Source organism: Bos indicus x Bos taurus, chromosome 1 (assembly GCF_003369695.1).
Source record: "Bos indicus x Bos taurus breed Angus x Brahman F1 hybrid chromosome 1, Bos_hybrid_MaternalHap_v2.0, whole genome shotgun sequence".
NCBI classification, from domain to species: domain Eukaryota; kingdom Metazoa; phylum Chordata; class Mammalia; order Artiodactyla; family Bovidae; genus Bos; species Bos indicus x Bos taurus.
Genome location: NC_040076.1, coordinates 121,471,573 through 121,492,884, shown reverse-complemented (window position 1 = coordinate 121,492,884; position 21,312 = coordinate 121,471,573). Strand labels below are relative to the sequence as shown.

The following is a 21,312-nucleotide window of genomic DNA, read 5'->3' as shown; positions in this document are numbered from 1 at the left end:
ACACTAGTCAGAGTAGCCATCATTAGAAAGTCTACAATGACAAATGGAGAGGGTATGGAAAAAAGGGACCCTTCCTAAATTGTTGGTGGAAATGTAAATTGGTAGAGCCACTTTAAGAGCACCTTAAAAAACTAAAACTAGCACCATATCATCCTGCAATGCCACTCCTGGACATATATTTGGAGAAAACTCTATTTGAAAAGATACATGAACCTTGGTGTTCATAGCAGCACTATTTACAATAGCCAAAACATGGAAGCAAACCTAAATGTATATCAGTAGATGACAGAATGAAGATGATGTGTTGTGTATATACAACAGAAATCCTACTCAGCCATAAAATGCCATTTGCAGTAACATGGATAGACATAATCATATTAAGTGAAGTTATTCAGATAAACACAAATAATACATGATATCACTTTATAGGATATCTGAATATGTGAAATCTAAAAAATGATACAAATGAACTTATTTTCAAAACAAAACTAGATTCAAAGACATAGAAAATGAAATTATGGTTACCTAAATCGAAAGCAGGGCAGGGACGTGGGGAGAGATAAACTAGGAGTTTGGAATTAACACATTTATACTACTATACATAGAACAGGAAAATAAGATATTCCTGTACAGCACAGGGAACTATATTCAATATCTTTTATTTCATGGACAATGAGTAAAAGTGATTTCAAAAAGCCTCATCAAAGGAATATTTTTTAAAAGGCTTCAGAATAGCTTTATCAGTAGTTTTGCATAGATGGTTATCTTCTGCTTTTCTTAATTTTAAATGTTCTTTAGTGAATATATGTATAATGAATATATGTTGCTCTAATATACATTTAACATTTTGTTTTAATATTGACATTTGAAACTGTTAGTTACAGTATTTCCCCACTAATTGTTAAAAAATGAACATAATTCATAAAAAATGAACATAATTATGTCTTCATATTGTACCAACATATTTGGAATGTATTCATTTTGATTTAATATTTACAGATAGACTATGACTCAAAATTTATGAAAAAAAACTTCTGACTTCCTTTTAAATTTCATTTCCTTTTATGATTAGAAATTACATATGCATGGCACAAATTTTAAAATGCAAAGAACATAACATTTAAAATAATTCTTCCTTCTAGGCTTATTCTATTCCTTCTCCTTTCTCCAATTTCATATGCATTCTCCTAGAGAAATCTTAAACATATGCAAAGACTAAATGTATTTTATACACACACACACACACACACACACACTCACAAACTACAATATGCACTACTGTGTAACTGCTTTTTATACTTAGCAATGTATCTTGGTACTAAGTTGAGATAAAGGTTAACAGCTGAATTCTAAAGGACGGTTTAATTTCTCAGACTAAGGAGTGGATTGGACTCCCCATTACTTTACTTGCATCCTGTTTCTTTTCAGAACTCCTGAAGAATTTGAAATCATTGCTTCTCTCAAATACCTATCTTAAGGAATTCAGGATGGGTGAATGCTTTCAGGAAATGGACCCGCTTTTTGTAAGACTAATGCAGACTAGAATTTTCAGTTATAATCTGGAGCCAATATCTTTCTGCCTCCCTTCCCATGAGAAGACTATGATCATATTCATGTTTGTATCATCTCAAGATCTTCTATACAATCTCCGTATATTTCAAGGTTTAGTTTTCCTCAGACAAAAGAAGACCTTTAATTTATAGGTATCGGTTGATCTACAGCAAAACAAATTACATATTTAAGAATTAATATATCAATGCACTTGGTACATACCTTCCAGAAGATCAAAACGTTGACACACGAATAAGTGATTTATCTATTACAGTAGAAAATAAATATATGTGGACTGGAGTAATCAAACTAAATTTAAAGCACATAACAATACTTATGTACATTCATACTTACATTTAGGATATTTAAAGTAATTGATTTATTATCAGCAGTTCTAATTTTTTTTTCTGTCAAATATCATACCTTTATATGAGTCTAAGTGTGGTTTTAATATTTTTTTTACCATAGAAAAAGGAAATGACAAAATATTATCAGATAATCTATAAAGTGTATTCTCTTTGCTCTATTGTTAATGTCTCAACATTATTGTTCACAAAAAATTTTAAATAATTTTATTCAATATATTTTTGAAATTCAGAGAGAAATATCTGTATTGTAATTTAAAGTAAAAAGTTTATTGTAGTTTTTGCCCATATTAAAAAATGACATTAGATTTATATTAGTGTTTGCAACAAATTTACAATTAAGAACTAAAAATGTAAGTAACCTTTTTAAGAAGGAACATGCATACTGTTTCACTTTTAAAGAGTTAAAAAATAAGATGTAGCTAGTAATTAGTAATGTGAAATGCCAAGGTTTATTATTCAGAGACAGCACTACAGGAAATTAAATCAGAATTGATGTCACAAAGATAGTAATTCTGTATCATTAAACTTGGTGGAGAATAGATATTTTTCTAATATTAGTGTTCATATTTTACATTTGTAAACCAGGCTTCTACTATCTAAGCATTAGATGAACTGAAGAGTCCTTAAGTCATTTTTACTTACATTCTCAAAATCCAGGTTCCTGTTTTAAAAAGTAGGTATTTATTTGTAAATAAGTTTACCAGATGATAAATTTATAAAAAACAATGTTTTACCATAGTTGGGCCTTAAGAGACATTGTCTGAACTATTAGGGTCTGCTTATAAGCAGATTCTTTTGAGTAACTATATAGTCAGCATACAGTTCTTGGTTCTATATCCACAGATTCAGCTAATCTCTGACCATGCCCTGTTTATGATCTACAGTTGGTTGTATCTGTGGACACCACACCACCACAGAGGGTGGGCTCTGGGACTTGAGAACCCTCTGGTTTTGGTATCTGCCAGGCTGGTCCTGAAACCAATCCCCCATGGATGCTAAGGGATGTGCTCAGTCCCTCAGTCATGTTCAACTCTTTGCAACCCCATGAACTGTAGCCTGACAGGACCCTCTGTCCATGGGATTTTCTAGGCAGGAATACTGGAGTAGGTTACCATTTCTTTCTCCAAAGAAATGACTGTATTTAAATTATGTTTACTGCCTCAATCAGAAACTAAAATTAAATAAAATGCAAAAGTTTTGAAGTTACAAGTGTAGTATTTTAATCTATAGTAAAAATATTTTCCAGTAACAAATGATATTTTGAAACTATATAACTCCATATTATTTTCCATCAACTAAATTAAGAAACATATTATTGTACCTGAGTCAAATATTCCAATCCAGGTGGACAGTTGGCTGTTGACCCTGGTGTTTGCATCCAATGTGTCCTGGGTTGTATATTACAAAAGGCCATAATCTAGATTATATAAATACTCAAGATTGGAAAGATTTCTCCTTTTGTCTTCAAAATCTAACATTACAGAAATATTAACATAGTTAGAGACAGGAATCAACCTCAATTCAGGTTTAGTTTTTCTTCATTTAATGGTAAGCATTAAATTAAATGGTGAGTGAACATCATCCATATTTTATTTTTAAAGTGTTCTCAATTGAAATATTTATGGTTTTATTTACAGAGTCTATCTCTCAAGGAAAAAAAAAGGAACCTCAGGACTACAAGAAGTCCCCAGTTAATACAAGAGTAATGAACTGAGTGTAAATTGTTATACACATTCCTATGTGGCCTTGATCTACTTTATTTAAATAGAATTAAATCTTTAGGCTCAGAATCATTTGACAGTGACTGGATAAACATTTCCCCTCCACTGTTGAGGGATATGTTATGGTGGACATGAAAACATTTTATCCTGCATAAATACCAGATAAACTATTTAAAAATGAGGTTTGGGGTGCTATCTCTAGTGCCGTGATTCTAACAAACAGAACAAATATATATGGAGTCAAAATTTTCTAATTGGCCCTTATTAAGTTCTAATTATTCTCTGTATTTTCTTCAGCTTGCATCAGGATTAAATTTATGAAATAAATTTACAAACCCATGCTTCCAGCTCAAAGTTTAAAAAGATGATTCTAATAGTGATGATAAACACATTAAAAGTGTTGAAGAATTTACTTACTTTGTTTTGGGGCAAATATATGTTTTACTCTCAGGTATTGATACATTAAAAAAAAAAAAACAAGACATCACAACATTAATGTAAGACATGACTATCAGTTGTAGTGAGAGAAAGAGGTATTTTGGAAAAATATTTATTACTGAAAACAAAAGTGAGTTTTAAATAATAGGTTGTAGTCTAAATAATCAGGCTATGAAATGAGAGTTGATGTAAAGAGAAGTGAAGAAAGGATCCTAGGAAAAGGGGAAAATGCAAATTGAAGAGCTATATTCTTTCTTTTTTTCTTTCTTCTTCTTCTTTTTTTTTTTTTTTAAGTTTAATTGGGTCACGTAGTAGCTGTATGTTTAAATTTGAAGGTGTCTATAGGATATTTTCCAGAGTGGCTAGTTTATTTTACATTCGTGTTAGCAAAATATGAGCATTCTCATTTCTCCACATTCTTGTCAGCACTTTTATTGTCTGTCTTTTTGATTATAGCCTTTATAATGGGTGTGAAGTTGTATCTCATTGTGGTCTTGATTTGCATTATCCTAACTAATGTTTGGAAGAAATGATGCTAAAGCTGAAACTCCAGTACTTTGGCCACCTCATGAGAAGTGCTGACTCATTGGAAAAGACTCTGATGCTGGGAGGGATTGAAGGCAGGAGGAGAAGGGGACGACAGAGGATGAGATGGCTGGATGGCAACACTGACTTGATGGACGTTGAGTTTGAGTGAACTCTGGGAGTTGGTGATGGACAGGGAGGCCTGGCATGCTGCGATTCATGGGATCGCAAAGAGTGGGACACGACTTAGTGACTGAACTGAACTGAACCTGAACTAATGTTCATGAGCAACTTTTCATGTGTTATTGGCCACTTGTATATCTTCTTTGGAGAACTCTCTCTTCAAATTCTTATGCATTTTTTGCTTATGCTATTGAATACTTGTATTTTTATTGTTGAACTGTGACAGTTTTTAAATCCCATTGTGAAACATAAGATTTGCAAATATTTTCTCCCATTTTTTAGGTTGTCTTTAACTTTCTTGATGATGTCCACTAAGCACAAACGTTTATAATTTTGGTGTAGTACAAAATTTTTGTTATCATTTGCTTGTACTATAGCTGTCATATTTAAGAGATCACTTTCTAATCCAAAATCAGACTGATTTACTCCTCTGGTTTTTCTAATAGTGTTTTAGCTCTTACATTTGGATCTTTCATCTCTTTAGAGTTAAATTTGGTGTATACTGTGAGGTAGAAGTCCAACTTTTTCTTGTACATAGGAATTTCTTAGTGGTTCCAGCACTATTTATTGAAGATATTTTTCCCTATTGTTTTGGCATCCTTGTTGAAAATCAGTTGGCCATCAACATGAGGGTGTTTTTCTGGACTCAGTCTGTTCCACTGATACATATGCCCACCTTAAGTCAGTTACAGTGTCTTAATTCCTTTATTTTGTAGTAAGTTTAGAAATGTAGAAGAATGAGTCCTTCAACTTTGTTCCTTCTCCAGATTGCTTTGAGTATTATGGATCCCTTGAGTTTCCACACACATTTTAGGGTAGTTTCGTCAGTATCTACAAAACAGCTACCTGTGATTCTGAGATTCATAGAATCCATTGATTGTATTAGGGAGCATTGCCATTCTAACAATATCAATACTTCCTATCAATAAACATTATATGTATTTCCATTCATTTAGATCTTTTTCATTTCTTTCAATAACATTTTCTGATTTTCAGAACTTTGTACATCTTTAAAAAACTGTTCCTAAGTATCCTATTTTTTGACGCTATTGTAAATAAAATTATTTTCTTATTTTTAGTACAGTTCACTGCAGTTTTATACAACTAAAATTGATTTGATTCAATTATGTTAAGTAATGCAGCTTTACTGAACTTACTTAATTCTAATTTTGCTTTAGTGGAGCCCTTTGGATTTTCTGTCAATACCGTCTACAAATAGAAAAAGTTTTACTTCTTTCTTTCCAATTTACAGGTTTTTTATTTCATTTTCTTGCTTACTTGATCAGACTAGAACCTCTAGCATGGTGCTGAGTAGAAGTAGAAGGAATATCTGTGTTTTGTTACTGAATTTATAGGGAAAACAGGCTTTATTTAATATAATGTTATCTGTGGGTTTTGCTTTTCTTTGTTTTGTTTTTGGCAGATGCTATTTACCAGGTTGAGGAATTTTCCTTGTATTCCTAGTTCTTTTTTTTTTTTTTTTAGCTCACAAATGGGTGTTTGACTTTTTTTCAAGTGCTTTTGTGTGTCTGTTGAGATGATTATCTCCTTTTGTATTTTATTCTATTTATATGGTGTGTTGTATTAACTGATTTCAGTTTCAAATCAACCTTGCATTTCTGAAATAAAGCTTGTTTATTCTTGTTATGTAATTATTTTTCTATCTTGCTGGATTTGGTTTGCTCATACTTTCTTGGGAATTTTTGTGTTAAATTAATAAAAAAAACCCAAACTTTTTGATGTGTAGCTTTCTTTTCCTATAATATCTTTGTCTGATTTTACCATCAAAGCAATACTGGTCTCAATAATAATTTGAGAAGAATATCTCTTGTTGTATGTTTTGAGGAGTTTGTGGAAAATTTGTATTAATTCTTCTTTAAATGTTTGGTAGAATTCACCAAGTAAGTCATCTGGGCCTGGACTTTCTTTGTGTACACCCTCAACACTTTACTTGGAAATCTCCTCAGCTAAATATCCAATTTCACTGGTTACAAATTCTTCTTTTCACATAACTCCAGGACACAATTCAGCTAAACATTCTGTCACTCTATAATGAGAACGCCCATTCCTCAGGTTTCCAATAACATATTTTTGTCATTTATTCCTGTCCCCTCACCAGCAGTGTTTTAATGTATGTATTTCTACCAACAGTCTGGTTATGATAGTATAGATATTCTCTAAAGTATGTTGTCCTCACTTCCTTTTGAGCCCTCAACATCAGCATCTTAATAACTACATTTCTATTAGCTGTCTGCTAAAGTACCCAGGCTATGAACAGTGGGGTGGATGCATCTTTTATAATTAGAGATTTTGTCTTTTCTGGATTTATGCCCAGAAGTGAGATTTCTGGATCATACGGTAACTCTATTTTTAGTCTTTAAGGAACCACCATACTGTTTTCCCCAATGGCTGCACCAATTTACATTCCCACCAATAGTGTCGGAGGGTTCACTTTTATTCACCTTCTCTTCCAGCATTTATAGCATTATTTTCTTTATCCATGAATCTTCCAGTGAACACTCAGGTTGTTTCCATATCTTGGATATTGTTAATAATACTGCAGTGAAAATGATGCAATAAAATGTTTTGCAAGATGAGTCATAAAACATGTCTTAGCAAGTTTAAGATTTTAATCATACCATGGATCTTTTCCAAACACAATGGTATGTGGAAATTGATATCAGGAAAATAACTGAAAAATTCACAAATATATGAAGGTTAAACATGCTTTTGAACAATCAATGGGTCAAAGAAATAATAGGAAAAATAAAAATATCTTAAAATATATTTAAATAGAAATACAGCATAGATAAACTTATGGGAAGCTACATAAAAGTAATAAAAGAAAAGTAGTAAAAAGTATCCATATTGGAAATCATGAAGCAAAACTATCTGTTTATAGATGACATAATCTGACACATAGAAAAGCCTACAAACCACTCCAAATAGTATAAATAGTAAGTGAATTTAGTAAAGTTGCAGGATACAAAGGTGATATACAGAAATCAGTTACATTTATATACACTAACAGCAAACTCTCTGAAATAGATATTAAAAAAGCAATCCCTTTTATACTAATAAAATATTTAGGAATAAATTTGACAAAGGAAATGAAAAGCCTGAACCCTTAAAACTATAGGAGTGATGAAACAAGTGGAAGAAGACACAAATAAATGGAAAAATAATCCATGTTCACAAAGTGGAAGAATCAGTAGTATTAAAATGTCCACACCACTCAAAGCAATCTACAGATTAAATACAACCTTAATAAAAATTCCTAAGCATTTCTCAGAGAAGTGGAAAGAACAATCCTAAAATTTTCATGGAACTACAAAAGACACTGAATAGCCAAATCAGTCTTGAGAAGGAACAACAAAGTTGGAGGCATCATGCTTCCTGATTTTAAACTATATTAAAAGCCATAATAATTAAAAAAGCATGGTATTGGCATATAAGCAGGGAAGAGTGCCAATATCACTCAATATAAAATGACAGCCTCATCAATAAATGATGTTCAGAAAGCTATATATCCACCTGCAAAAGAATAAAACTGAGTGCTTATACACAACTCACAAAAATTAACTCAAAATGAATCAAAGATTTAAATGTAAGACCTGAAATTATAAAACTTTTAGAAGGAAAAAAAATAGGGGAATAGATTCTTAATACCTTAGAGACATGTACCACAGACTTATCTAACTCAATGAAACTAAGCCATGCCGTGTAGGGCCACCCAAGAGGGATGGGTCATGGTGGAGAGTTCTGACAAAATGTGGTCCACTGGAGAAGGCATGGCAAACCACTTCAGTATTTTTGCCTTGAGAACCCCATAAGCAATATGAAAAGGCAAAAAGATAGGACACTGAGAGATGAACTCCACTGGTCGGTAGGTGCCCAATATGCTATAGGAGATCAGTGGAGAAACAACTCCAGAAAGAACGAAGGGATGGAGCCAAAGCAAAAACAACACCCAATTGTGGATGTGACTGAGATAGAAGCAAGGTCCAATGCTGTAAAGAGCAATATTGCACAGGAACCTGGAATGTCAGGTCCATGAATCAAGGCAAATTGCAAGCGGTCAAACAGGAGATGGCAAGAGTGACATCGACATTCTAGGAATCAGCGAACTAAAATGGACTGGAATGGGTGAGTTTAACTCAGATGACCATTATATCTATTACTGTGAATCCCTTTGAAGAAATGGAGTGCCATTATAATCAACAAAACAATCTGAAATGCAGTACTTGGATGCAATCTCAAAAATGACAGAATGATCTCTGTTCTTGTCCAAGGCAAACCATTCAATATCACGGTAATCCAAGTCTAGGCCCTGACCAGTAATGCAGAAGAGCTGAAGCTGAACAGTTCTATGAAGACCTACAAGACCTTTTAGAACTAATACACAAAAAAGATGTCCTTTTCATTATAGTGCACTGGAATGAAAAATTAGGAAGTTAAGAAACATCTGGAGTAAGAGGCAAATTTGGCCTTGGAATACGGAATGAAGCAGGCAAAGGCTAAAGGAATTTTGCCAAGAGAACGCACTGGTCATAGCAAACACCCCCTTCCAATAACACAAGAGAAGACACTACACATGGACATCACCAGATGGCCAACACTGAAATCAGATTGATTATATTCTTTGCAGCCAAAGATGGAGAAGCTCTATACAGTCAGCAAAAACAAGACCAGGAGCTGACTGTGGCTCAGATCATGAACTCCTTATTGCCAAATTCAGACTTAAATTGAGGAAAGTGGGGAAAACCAGTAGACCATTCAGGTATGACCTAAATCAAATCCCTTATGATATTACAGTGGAAGTGAGAAATGGACGAGATCTCATAGAGTGCCTGATGAATTATGAGCAGAGGTTCATGACATTGAACAGGAGACAGGGAGCAACACATTCCCAAGCAAAAGAACTGCAGAAAAGCAAAATGGCTGTCTGAGAAGGCCTTACAAATAGCTGTGAAAAGAAGAGAAGTGAAAAGCAAAGGAGAAAAGGAGCAATATACCCATTTGAATGCAGAGTTCCATAGAACAGCCAGAACAGATAAGAAAGCCTTCCTCAGCAATCAATTGAAAGAAATAGAGGAAAACAAGAGAATGGGAAAGATTAGAGATCTCTTCAAGAAAATTCCAGATACCAAGGGAACATTTCATGCAAAGATGGGCTCGATAAAGGACAGAAATGGTATGGACCTAACAGAAGCAGAACATATTAAGAAGAGGTGGCAAGAATACACAGAAGAACTGTACAAAAAAGATCTTCACGACCCACATAATCACGATACTGTGATCACTCACCTAGAGCCAGACATCCTGGAATGTGAAATCAAGTGGGCCTTAGAAAGCATCACTACGAACAAAGCTAGTGGAGGTGATGGATTTCCAGTGAGCTATTTCAAATCCTGAAAGATGATGCTGTGAAAATGCTGCACTCAATATTCCAGCAAACTTGGAAAACTCAGCAGTTGCCATGGGACTGGAAAAGGTCAGTTTTCATTCCAATCCCAAAGAAAGGCAATGCCAAAGAATGCTCAAACTATTGCACAATTGCACTCATCTCACACACTAGTAAAGTAATGCCCAAAATTCTCCAAGCCAGGCTTCAGCAATATGTGAACTGTGAACTTCCAGATGTTCAAGCTGGTTTTAGAAAAGGCAGAGGAACCAGAGATGAAATTGCCAACATCCACTGGATCATGGGAAAAGCAAGAGAGTTCCAGAAAAACATCTATTTCTGCTTATTGACTATGCCAAAGCTTTTGACTCTGTGGATCACAATAAACTGTGGAAAATTCTGAAAGAGATGGGAATACCAGACCACCTGACATGCTTCTTGAGAAACCTGTATGCAGGTCAGGAAGCAACAGTTAGAACTGGACATGGAACAACAGACTCGTTCCAAATAGAAAAAGGAATACAGGGCTGTATACTGTCACCCTGCTTATTTAACTTCTATGCAGAGTACATCATGAGAAATGCTGGGCTGGAAGAAGCACAAGCTGGAATCAAGATTGCTGGGAGAAATATCAATAACCTCAGATATGCAGATGACACCCCTTATGGCAGAAAGTGGAGAGGAACTAAAAAGCCTCTTGATGAAAGTGAAAGTGGAGAGTGAAAAATTTGGCTTAAAGCTCAACATTCAGAAAACTAAGATCATGGCATGTGGTCCCATCACTTCATGGGAAAGAGATGGGGAAACAGTGGAAACAGAGTCAGACTTTATTTTTTTGGCTCCTAAATCACTACAGATGGTGACTGCAGCCATGAAATTAAAAGACGCTTACTCCTTGGAAGGAAAGTTATGACCAACCTAGATAGCATATTCAAAAGCAGAGACATTACTTTGCTAAAAAAGGTTCATCTACTCAAGGCTATGGTTTTTCCAGTGGTCATGTATGGATTTGAAAGTTGGACTGTGAAGAAAGCTGAGCATCAAAGAATTAATGCTTTTGAACTGTGGTGTTGGAGAAGACCCTTGAGGGTCCCTTGGACTGCAAGGAGATCCAACCAGTCCATTCTAAAGGAGATCAGTCCTGGTTTTTCATAGGAAGGACTGATGCTAAAGGTGAAATTCCAATAGTTTGGCCCCCTCACACAAAGAGTTGACTCATTGGAAAAGACTCTGATGCTGGGAGGGATTGGGGGCAGGAGGAGAAGGGGACGACAGAAGATGAGATGGCTGGATGGCATCACCGACTGGATGGACATGAGTCTGGGTGAACTCCGGGAGTTGGTGATGGACAGGGAGGCCTGGCGTGCTGCGATTCATGGGATTGCAAAGAGTCGGACACGACTGAGCGGCTGAACTGAACTCATCAAAATCAGTCTTCTTTGTGCGCAATATGGTAGAAAACTGATTTTGCCACTTCAATAATGCCATTCTCCTCTCATCCCAGTTTTAGCGATCAAAAATATGAGCCTTGAAGATGCTTTGTTTGCACCGAGTATTATAAATAGGGAAGCTACGGCTAACATCCTCTTCTGAAGAAGAGGAACAGCAGGAGTAATTGAAATGGTTCCTGAAATAGGGGCCGAGGGTGTGGATGGAGTAAATCAATTTGGGCAGGAAGAAGAGGCTCAGGCAAGGGCAGATATATTTTATACAGATGGCTGATTAGAATTCATTAATCATATGAGATTGGAGATTGGTTACTCATGGGCTATTATATTTGTTTTCCTGTTCTCCAGATATAAATCTCAGCTTCCAACTTTTTTTTTTTTTTAAACTTTACATAATTGTATTAGTTTTGCCAAATATCAAAATGAATCCGCCACAGGTATACATGTGTTCCCCATCCCGAACCCTCCTCCTTCCTCCCTCCCCATACCCTCCCTCTGGGCCATCCTAGTGCACCAGCCCCAAGCATCCAGCATCGTGCATCGAACCTGGACTGGCAACTCGTTTCCTACATGATATTTTACATGTTTCATTGCCATTCTCCCAAATCTTCCCACCCTCTCCCTCTCCCACAGAGTCCATAAGACTGTTCTATACATCAGTGTCTCTTTTGCTGTCTCGTACACCGGGTTATTGTTACCCTCTTTCTAAATTCCATATATATGTGTTAGTATACTGTATTTATGTTTTTCCTTCTGGCTTACTTCACTCTGTATAATAGGCTCCAGTTTCATCCACCTCATTAGAACTGATTCAAATGTATTCTTTTTAATGGCTGAGTAATACTCCATTGTGTATATGTACCACTGCTTTCTTATCCATTCATCTGCTGATGGACATCTAGGTTGCTTCCATGTCCTGGCTATTATAAACAGTGCTGCGATGAACATTGGGGTACATGTGTCTCTTTCCCTTCTGGTTTCCTCAGTGTGTATGCCCAGCAGTGGGGTTGCTGGATCATAAGGCAGTTCTATTTCCAGTTTTTAAAGGAATCTCCACACTGTTCTCCATAGTGGCTGTACTAGTTTGCATTCCCACCAACAGTGTAAGAGGGTTCCCTTTTCTCCACACCCTCTCCAGCATTTATTATTTGTAGACTTTTGGATCGCAGCCATTCTGACTGGTGTGAAATGGTACCTCATAGTGGTTTTGATTTGCATTTCTCTGATAATGAGTGATGTTGAGCATCTTTTCATGTGTTTGTTAGCCATCTGTATGTCTTCTTTGGAGAAATGTCTATTTAGTTCTTTGGCCCATTTTTTGATTGGGTCGTTTATTTTTCTGGAGTTGAGCTGTAGGAGTTGCTTGTATATTTTTGAGATTAGTTGTTTGTCGGTTGCTTCATTTGCTATTATTTTCTCCCATTCTGAAGGCTGCCTTTTCACCTTGCTAATAGTTTCCTTTGATGTGCAGAAGCTTTTAAGGTTAATTAGGTCCCATTTGTTTATTTTTGCTTTTATTTCCAATATTCTGGGAGGTGGGTCATAGAGGATCCTGCTGTGATGTATGTCAGAGAGTGTTTTGCCTATGTTCTCCTCTAGGAGTTTTATAGTTTCTGGTCTTACGTTTAGATCTTTAATCCATTTTGAGTTTATTTTTGTGTATGGTGTTAGAAAGTGGTCCAGTTTCATTCTTTTACAAGTGGTTGACCAGATTTCCCAGCACCACTTGTTAAAGAGATTGTCTTTAATTCATTGTATATTCTTGCCTCCTTTGTCAAAGATAAGGTGTCCATATGTGCGTGGATTTATCTCTGGGCTTTCTATTTTATTCCATTGATCAATATTTCTGTCTTTGTGCCAGTACCATACTGTCTTGATAACTGTGGCTTTGTAGTAGAGCCTGAAGTCAGGTAGGTTGATTCCTCCAGTTCCATTCTTCTTTCTCAAGATCGCTTTGGCTATTCGAGGTTTTTTGTATTTCCATACAAATTGTGAAATTATTTGTTCTAGCTCTGTGAAGAATACTGTTGGTAGCTTGATAGGGATTGCGTTGAATCTATAGATTGCTTTGGGTAGTATACTCATTTTCACTATATTGATTCTTCCAATCCATGAACATGGTATATTTCTCCATCTATTAGTGTCCTCTTTGATTTCTTTCACCAGTGTTTTATAGTTTTCTATATATAGGTCTTTAGTTTCTTTAGGTAGATATATTCCTAAGTATTTTATTCTTTCCGTTGCAATGGTGAATGGAATTGTTTCCTTAAATTCTCTTTCTGTTTTCTCATTATTAGTGTATAGGAATGCAAGGGATTTCTGTGTGTTGATTTTATATCCTGAAACTTTACTATAGTCATTGATCATTTCTAGTAATTTTCTGGTGGAATCTTTAGGGTTTTCTATGTAGAGGATCATGTCATCTGCAAATAGTGAGAGTTTTACTTCTTCTTTTCCAATTTGGATTCCTTTTATTTCTTTTTCTGCTCTGATTGCTGTGGCCAAAACTTCCAAAACTATGTTGAATAGTAATGGTGAAAGTGGGCACCCTTGTCTTGTTCCTGACTTTAAAGGAAATGCTTTCAATTTTTCACCACTGAGGATAATGTTTGCTGTGGGTTTGTCATATATAGCTTTTATTATGTTGAGGTATGTTCCTTCTATTCCTGCTTTCTGGAGAGTTTTTATCATAAATGGATGTTGAATTTTGTCAAAGGCTTTCTCTGCATCTATTGAGATAATCATATGGTTTTTATTTTTCAATTTGTTAATGTGGTGTATTACATTGATTGATTTGCGGATATTGAAGAATCCTTGCATCCCTGGGATAAAGCCCACTTGATCATGGTGTATGATCTTTTTAATGTGTTGTTGGATTCTGATTGCTAGAATTTTCTTAAGGATTTTTGCATCTATGTTCATCAGTGATATTGGCCTGTAGTTTTCTTTTTTGTGGGATCTTTGTCAGGTTTTGGTATTAGGGTGATGGTGGCCTCATAGACTGAGTTTGGAAGTTTACCTTCCTCTGCAATTTTCTGGAAGAGTTTGAGCAGGATAGGTGTTAGCTCTTCTCTAAATTTTTGGTAGAATTCAGCTGTGAAGCCGTCTGGACCGGGGCTTTTGTTTGCTGGAAGATTTTTGATTACAGTTTCAATTTCCGTGCTTGGGATGGGTCTGTTAAGATTTTCTATTTCTTCCTGGTCGAGTTTTGGAAAGTTGTACTTTTCTAAGAATTTGTCCATTTCTTCCACGTTGTCCATTTTATTGGCATATAATTGTTGATAGTAGTCTCTTATGATCCTTTGTATTTCTGTGTTGTCTGTCGTGATCTCTCCATTTTCGTTTCTAATTTTGTTGATTTGATTTTTCTCCCTTTGTTTCTTGATGAGTCTGGCTAATGGTTTGTCAATTTTATTTATCCTTTCAAAGAACCAGCTTTTGGTTTTGTTGATTTTTGCTATGGTCTCTTTTGTTTCTTTTGCATTTATTTCTGCTCTAATTTTTAAGATTTCTTTCCTTCTACTAACCCTGGGGTTCTTCATTTCTTCCTTTTCTAGTTGCTTTAGGTGTAGAGTTAGGTTATTTATTTGACTTTTTTCTTGTTTCTTGAGGTGTGCCTGTATTGCTATGAACTTTCCCCTTAGGACTGCTTTTACCGTGTCCCACAGGTTTTGGGTTGTTGTGTTTTCATTTTCATTCGTTTCTATGCAAATTTTGATTTCTTTCTTGATTTCTTCTGTGATTTGTTGGTTATTCAGCAGTGTGTTGTTCAGCCTCCATATGTTGGAATTATTAGTAGTTTTTCTCCTGTAATTGAGATCTAATCTTACTGCATTGTGGTCAGAAAAAATGCTTGGAATTATTTCTATTTTTTTGAATTTACCAAGGCTAGCTTTATGGCCCAGGATGTGATCTATCCTGGAGAAGGTTCCATGTGCGCTTGAGAAAAAGGTGAAATTCATTGTTTTGGGATGAAATGTCCTATAGATATCAATTAGGTCTAACTGGTCTATTGTATCGTTTAAAGTTTGTGTTTCCTTGTTAATTTTCTGTTTAGTTGATCTATCCATAGGTGTAAGTGGGGTATTAAAGTCTCCCACTATTATTGTGTTATTGTTAATTTCTCCTTTCATACTTGTTAGCATTTGTCTTACGTACTGTGCAACTTTTGATATTGAGCACCTGAGTGGGAATCTCAGAGACTTGTCCAAAACCCAGGAAACTGGGTATCATCTCCGGAAAGGAAGCAAGATTTTCAGAACATCATCAATGAAACATCAGCCGAGTTAGAGACTCTTTTGCCTGAAGACTACAGTTTCCTAAGGTGAGTTATCGTCTTTAACAGATAGGTCATGAATAGGACCATAGACATAAAGATTGGATAGACATCAGTTATGATGCCAACTAGAACACATTAGTTTCTAGACATTCCATGTGAAATAACTACCTGAGAAGGGAGTTTGAGGAGGCCTGGTCCTTCATCTGGCTCACACCCACAGTTTGCCAGAGCTGCTGTGAGGAAGAGTCTGAGATGGGACATCCAAACAGCCATAACAATAAACATTCCATTCAGAACTTTGAAGTTACTTAGTTCTGTGAACACTCACATGTGTAGTAAGATGTAAAGCTATGATTTTCCTGTAGTCCTGGAGTGGCAGCATAGGGGCAAAGGGGGATGCCCAGTGCCACCCACACTTTATTTGAATAACTGACCAAGCTGGGGCCACTTCCTCATGGGCTTATTCGTAGCTAAAGACCCTAAAGCTCTATATTGAACAACAATCATAGAATTTTTAAAATTACATTACAATTGGTAAAATGGTGTCAGAGTATGTATGTAGTCTTCTGTTGCATTGATTCCCCTTTTTTGCACCTTGTGCAGGGGGATATTCTTGAAAAGCTCCCCTTCAAATGTATATCCAAGGGAGAAAGACAAATTTGAGTGTGAATTAGGACATCGCATTTGGTGTCGGGCTTTGATTAAGGGAAGAGGTAACAAGGTTGGTATATCAAAAATAGGGGTGAAAGGTATTCAAAATGGAAAAGAGAGAGTGCTTTTGCTGTATGAGGACCTGAGGCAGAGTGATAGGGATACTGTGGTAAGCTTCTCTTGGGCGTGAGCCTTTTGGCTAACCTTAACAATGGTCAGCACAACACAACGTTTGTGAACTACCGTGAGCCAAGGGATGGGGCTTGTTAGATGGATGTGAGCATGAACTGCCATCTGGCCCCTATCCATGATGTCAATTACCCTGAAAACAGGGGCAGAGTTTAGCACTTCACACTCTGTTCAGGAGAGACACACAAGTCCCACGGACCACTACATTGGAAAAAGACCATGATAAAGGCTGTCACTTAGTAAAAAATGCCGTTAGTCCAAAAGGAACTGTGCTGCTTGGATACCTAACTTCTGCCTGGGGGAAATGAGAAAGCCTAAAGGGTACAGGCCAACAGCAACTCATGAGCCCTCAGCCAGATTAAAACATTGAAAATCTTTCCTTTTTCTAGACCCAGAAAGATCAAACGAGCATTGCAGGATTGTACCCTCTTGGTTTCAGTAACCTGCATCACTGGTTTCAGAGAACTGACATGAATGAGTAATTAAAGGAAATACAGAGATATTATGTCTCACTGAAAATCTAGTATATTTCAAGTTTTGAAACATTCAGTTCAGTTCAGTTCAGTCACTCAGTCATGTCCGACTCTTTGCAAACCCATGAATCGCAGCACGCCAGGCCTCCCTGTCCATCACCAACTCCCGGAGTTCACCCAGACTCATGTCCATCCAGTTGGTGATGCCATCCAGCCATCTCATCCTCTGTCATCCCCTTCTCCTCCTGCTCTCAATCCCTCCCAGCATCAGAGTCTTTTCCAATGAGTCAACTTTTCACATGAAGTGGCCAAAGTATGGTGATTATAGTTGACAATACTGTGTCATGTATTTTGAAAGTTGCTAAGAGAGGAAATCTTAAAATTCTCATCACAAGGGAAAAAAAAAATTAAATATGAGGGGATGGATGTTAACTAAATTTGCTGTGGTGATCATTTTGCAATATGAACATAAATCATCATGTTGCACATCTAAACTAATACAATGTTATATATAAATTATATTTTAATAAAACTTGGAAATATTACTTCACTGTGTGCTATGCTAAACTACATATCACAACTCCTGATGCTCTATCTTACTGAATCTTATCAATTTACTTTGTTCATTTATTGACGATGATCACTTTGATTACATGAACATAGTGGGGGCTGCGAGGCTGTGCTAGAAAAGTTAATCATTTCCCCTTAAAAATTGAAAAGGTTTCATGAGAGAGTAATTCAAAACTATATCTGTGTCCTCATTAAAGTTTTCATTTTTACATTTATTATATCTATAGGGACACATGGTGTCCTACTTTATTACATGGTAATAATCTGATAAAATATTTTGATGCTCAAATTGCCCTTAATTTTGCTGGTTGGAGCCCTTTCAAATTTATTCATTTGATACTCCATCTTCATTCCTTGAAGACTTACTTGATATTCCATAATTTGCTTGAGGCTGATCTTTTAGTTTTCCCTGCTTCAGCTCTAGGATCAAAGAGCTCATTTCTCATTGATCAGCTGAGAAATTGATCTCATTTCAGCTCATTTCTCAAAGAGCCCAGTTTGGGTAGAGAATGATACTTATAAGCAAAGAGCTAGGACTTGGTGGGCAGCATGATGACCTGAGATATGATGCTTTTCTTTTGTTCTTTTCAGTGTGAGAAGGATAGCCAGTTCTGAATGAGTCAATGTTCTGAATGAGTCAGTGACTCTAAGTCACATCATCTCGAGGGACAGAACCTCTGCAGTGGTAAGGTCTCTATTCAAAGGCAGGCTTGGGAAATGGGGGCACACAGTACCTTTCTAAAATTTCTCTTTGTCTCATATCCTTTGATTTTTTTAAAATATTTGTGATTAAACATTGCTGAATTGATTGAACCTTATTGATGAAGTAAAAAAATTAACTAGACTGTGGGAAGGTCATGAATTTTAAGCCACAGAAACCATTCTACTAAGGTCTGACAATGTCTGCCCTCCTGCAGACATATAATAATTGTTTTGTTAATACTACTACTACTATTATTAAGACGTTTCAGTCGTGTCCGACTCTGTGCGACGCCATAGACGGCAGCCCACCAGGCTCCCCCATCCCTGGGATTCTCCAGGCAAGAACACTGGAGTGGATTGCCATTTCCTTCTCCAATGCGTGAAAGTGAAGTCGCTCAGTCGTGTCCGACTCTTTGCAACCCCATGGAATGCAGCCTACCAGGCTCCTCCATCCATGGGATTCTCAAGGCAAGAGTACTGGAGTGGGTTGCCATGTTTTGTTAATAAATAATCATAAATAGGTATTTCCATGAATTTTTCTGATATATGATAAATTCATTCGACTGGAAGAGTACAGTCAGTCCTGGTTGCAAATAAGATTTATTACTTATAAAAATTATTCTTAGGGGCTCTGTATCAATCTAGAGGGGTGGAATGGGGTGGCAGATGGCAGGGAGGTTCAACAGGGAAGGGATATATGTATACCTATGGCTGATTAATGTTGAGGTTTGACAGAAAACAACAAAATTTTGTAAAGCAATTATCCAATAAAAAATAAATTTAAAAAATTATTATTTTGGTTCTATCTAATTTTTTCCTTCTGGAATTCTGGTTGTAAGTTGATATGTACTGTGCTTAGTTGGTCAGTCATGTCCAATTCTTCGTAACACCATGGACTGTATGTAGCCCTCCAGGCTCTTCTGTCTATGGGGATTCTCCAGGCAAGAATACTGGAGTGGGATGCCATGCTGTCCTCCAGGGGATCTTTCTAACTCAGGGATTAAACCCAAGTCTCTCTCATTGCAAGTGGATTCTTTATTGCCTGAGCCACCAGGGAAGCCCAAGAATAGAGTGAGTAGCCTATCCTTTCTCCAGGGCATCTTCCCAATCCAGGAACTGAACTGGGGTCTCCTGCATTGCAGGCAGATTCTTTGTTAGCTGAGCTACCCGGAGAGCCCAAAGTTGATATATCTGTTCCTAAAAAATCACCTTTTCTGTCTACACTTTGTTAGACTTGCTGGAGAAGTTCTAAAATCCGTCTTTTTACTGTGGTATCTTTCTTCCATCATACTTTTGCTACATCAGAATGTTCTCATTTTTCTATGCCTGTTCCAGAAATAAATACATATGCAGCATTCTCTCAAAAATCAGAGATTACAAATTAGATATTTATTGTAATTCATGGTATTTTCCTAATTTAAATGTCTAATCTTTCATATTTGGCTGTTTTTCTCTTTGTAAATATTTAATTAGAAGGTATTTGTCTTGTATTTGAACTTACATGAGTCCTGTAGATGGTGTGTGGATTTCTGCTTAAATCTCTCTTACACAGCTGAAGACAGAGGAATCTTTCAGATTAACTTCAGTTTTACTTTACATAACCAGAGATCCTGGGTCCTATGTAAAGGAAAGGAAGGAAGAATATGGGAGGAAGGGGAGGGAGAAAATGAAAGCAAGATATAGCTATATAGAGATAACATCTGTACCTCTGACCTCTTTTGGGGTTGACTGTGGTACCTGACAGCTCAGAAAGCCCTCCTTCTCTAACTAGCATAACTAATACCACTAGGATCCAGCTGTACCTCATTGTACCTGGTACACTGTCTGTACTAAATAAAAACTGAATGTGAGTGCCTCAGTTACACTTCATCATAGGAATCTGGCATTTGGTGAATTATTTAGGCTAATGAAAGGTGGTCTGGACATGACTTTTCCTGCAGCTTCTCTGCCATCCCAATGTTCTCAACATTAGAACCTAGTGGTGTTCAGTTCTGCTGTGGATGAAAGGAAGTCTCTCTCCTAAGCTCTTATTTATTTTTTTAATTAATTACTTAATTTTAATTGGAGGCTAATTACAAAGGTCTCACATATAGGGTCATCATTACCATCTTTGTAAATTCCATATATATACATTAATATAGTGTATTGGTGTTTCTCTTTCTGACTCACTTCATTCTGTATAATAGGCTCCAGTTTCATCCACCTCAGTAGAACTGACTCAAATGTGTTCTTTTTGATAGCTAAGTAATGTTCCATTGTGTATATACTAAAACTTTCTTATCCATTCATCTGCTGATTGACATCTAGGTTGCTTCCATGTCCTAGCTATTGTGAATAGTGCTGCAAAGAACATTGGAGCACACGTGTGTCTTTAAATTCTGGTTTCCTCAGTGTGTATGCCCAGAAGTGGGATTGCTGGATCATGAGAAACGCTGGGCTGGAAGAAGCACAAGCTGGAATCAAGATTGCCTGAAGAAATATCAGTAACCTCAGATATGCAGTTGACACCACCCTTATGGCAGAATATTCAAGGCTTCCCTGGTAGCTCAGATGGTAAACCGTCTGCCTACAATGCCAGAAACCCAGGTTTGATCCCTGGGTCAGGAAGATCCTCTGGAGAATGAAATGGCAACCCACTCCAGTACTCTTGCCTGGAAAATCCCATGAACGGAGGAGCCTCGTAGGCTACAGTCTATGGGGTCGCAAAGAGTCGGACACGACTGAGCAACTTCACTTTCTTTCTTTTCTTTCTTTCTTATAGCAGAACATGAAGAAGAGCTAAAGAGCCTCTTGATGAAAGTGAAAGAGGA

The 21,312-nt window shown here is 36.5% G+C and overlaps 1 protein-coding gene across 1 annotated transcript in view; it reads right to left on the bottom strand.

The window, feature by feature from the left end:
- Positions 1-16,194, bottom strand: part of LOC113894116 (phospholipid scramblase 1-like) — a 50,925-nt gene extending 34,731 nt beyond the window's left edge. The window contains exons 1-3 of the mRNA XM_027544021.1: positions 16,086-16,194; positions 3,241-3,390; positions 1,774-1,816 (exon numbers count right to left, since the gene is read on the bottom strand). Coding sequence (XP_027399822.1) covers positions 1,774-1,816; positions 3,241-3,333 — 136 coding nt within the window. The 5' untranslated portion in view covers positions 3,334-3,390; positions 16,086-16,194. The remainder of the gene's footprint in view (positions 1-1,773; positions 1,817-3,240; positions 3,391-16,085) is intronic.
- Between the last annotated feature and the right edge of the window lie 5,118 nt (positions 16,195-21,312).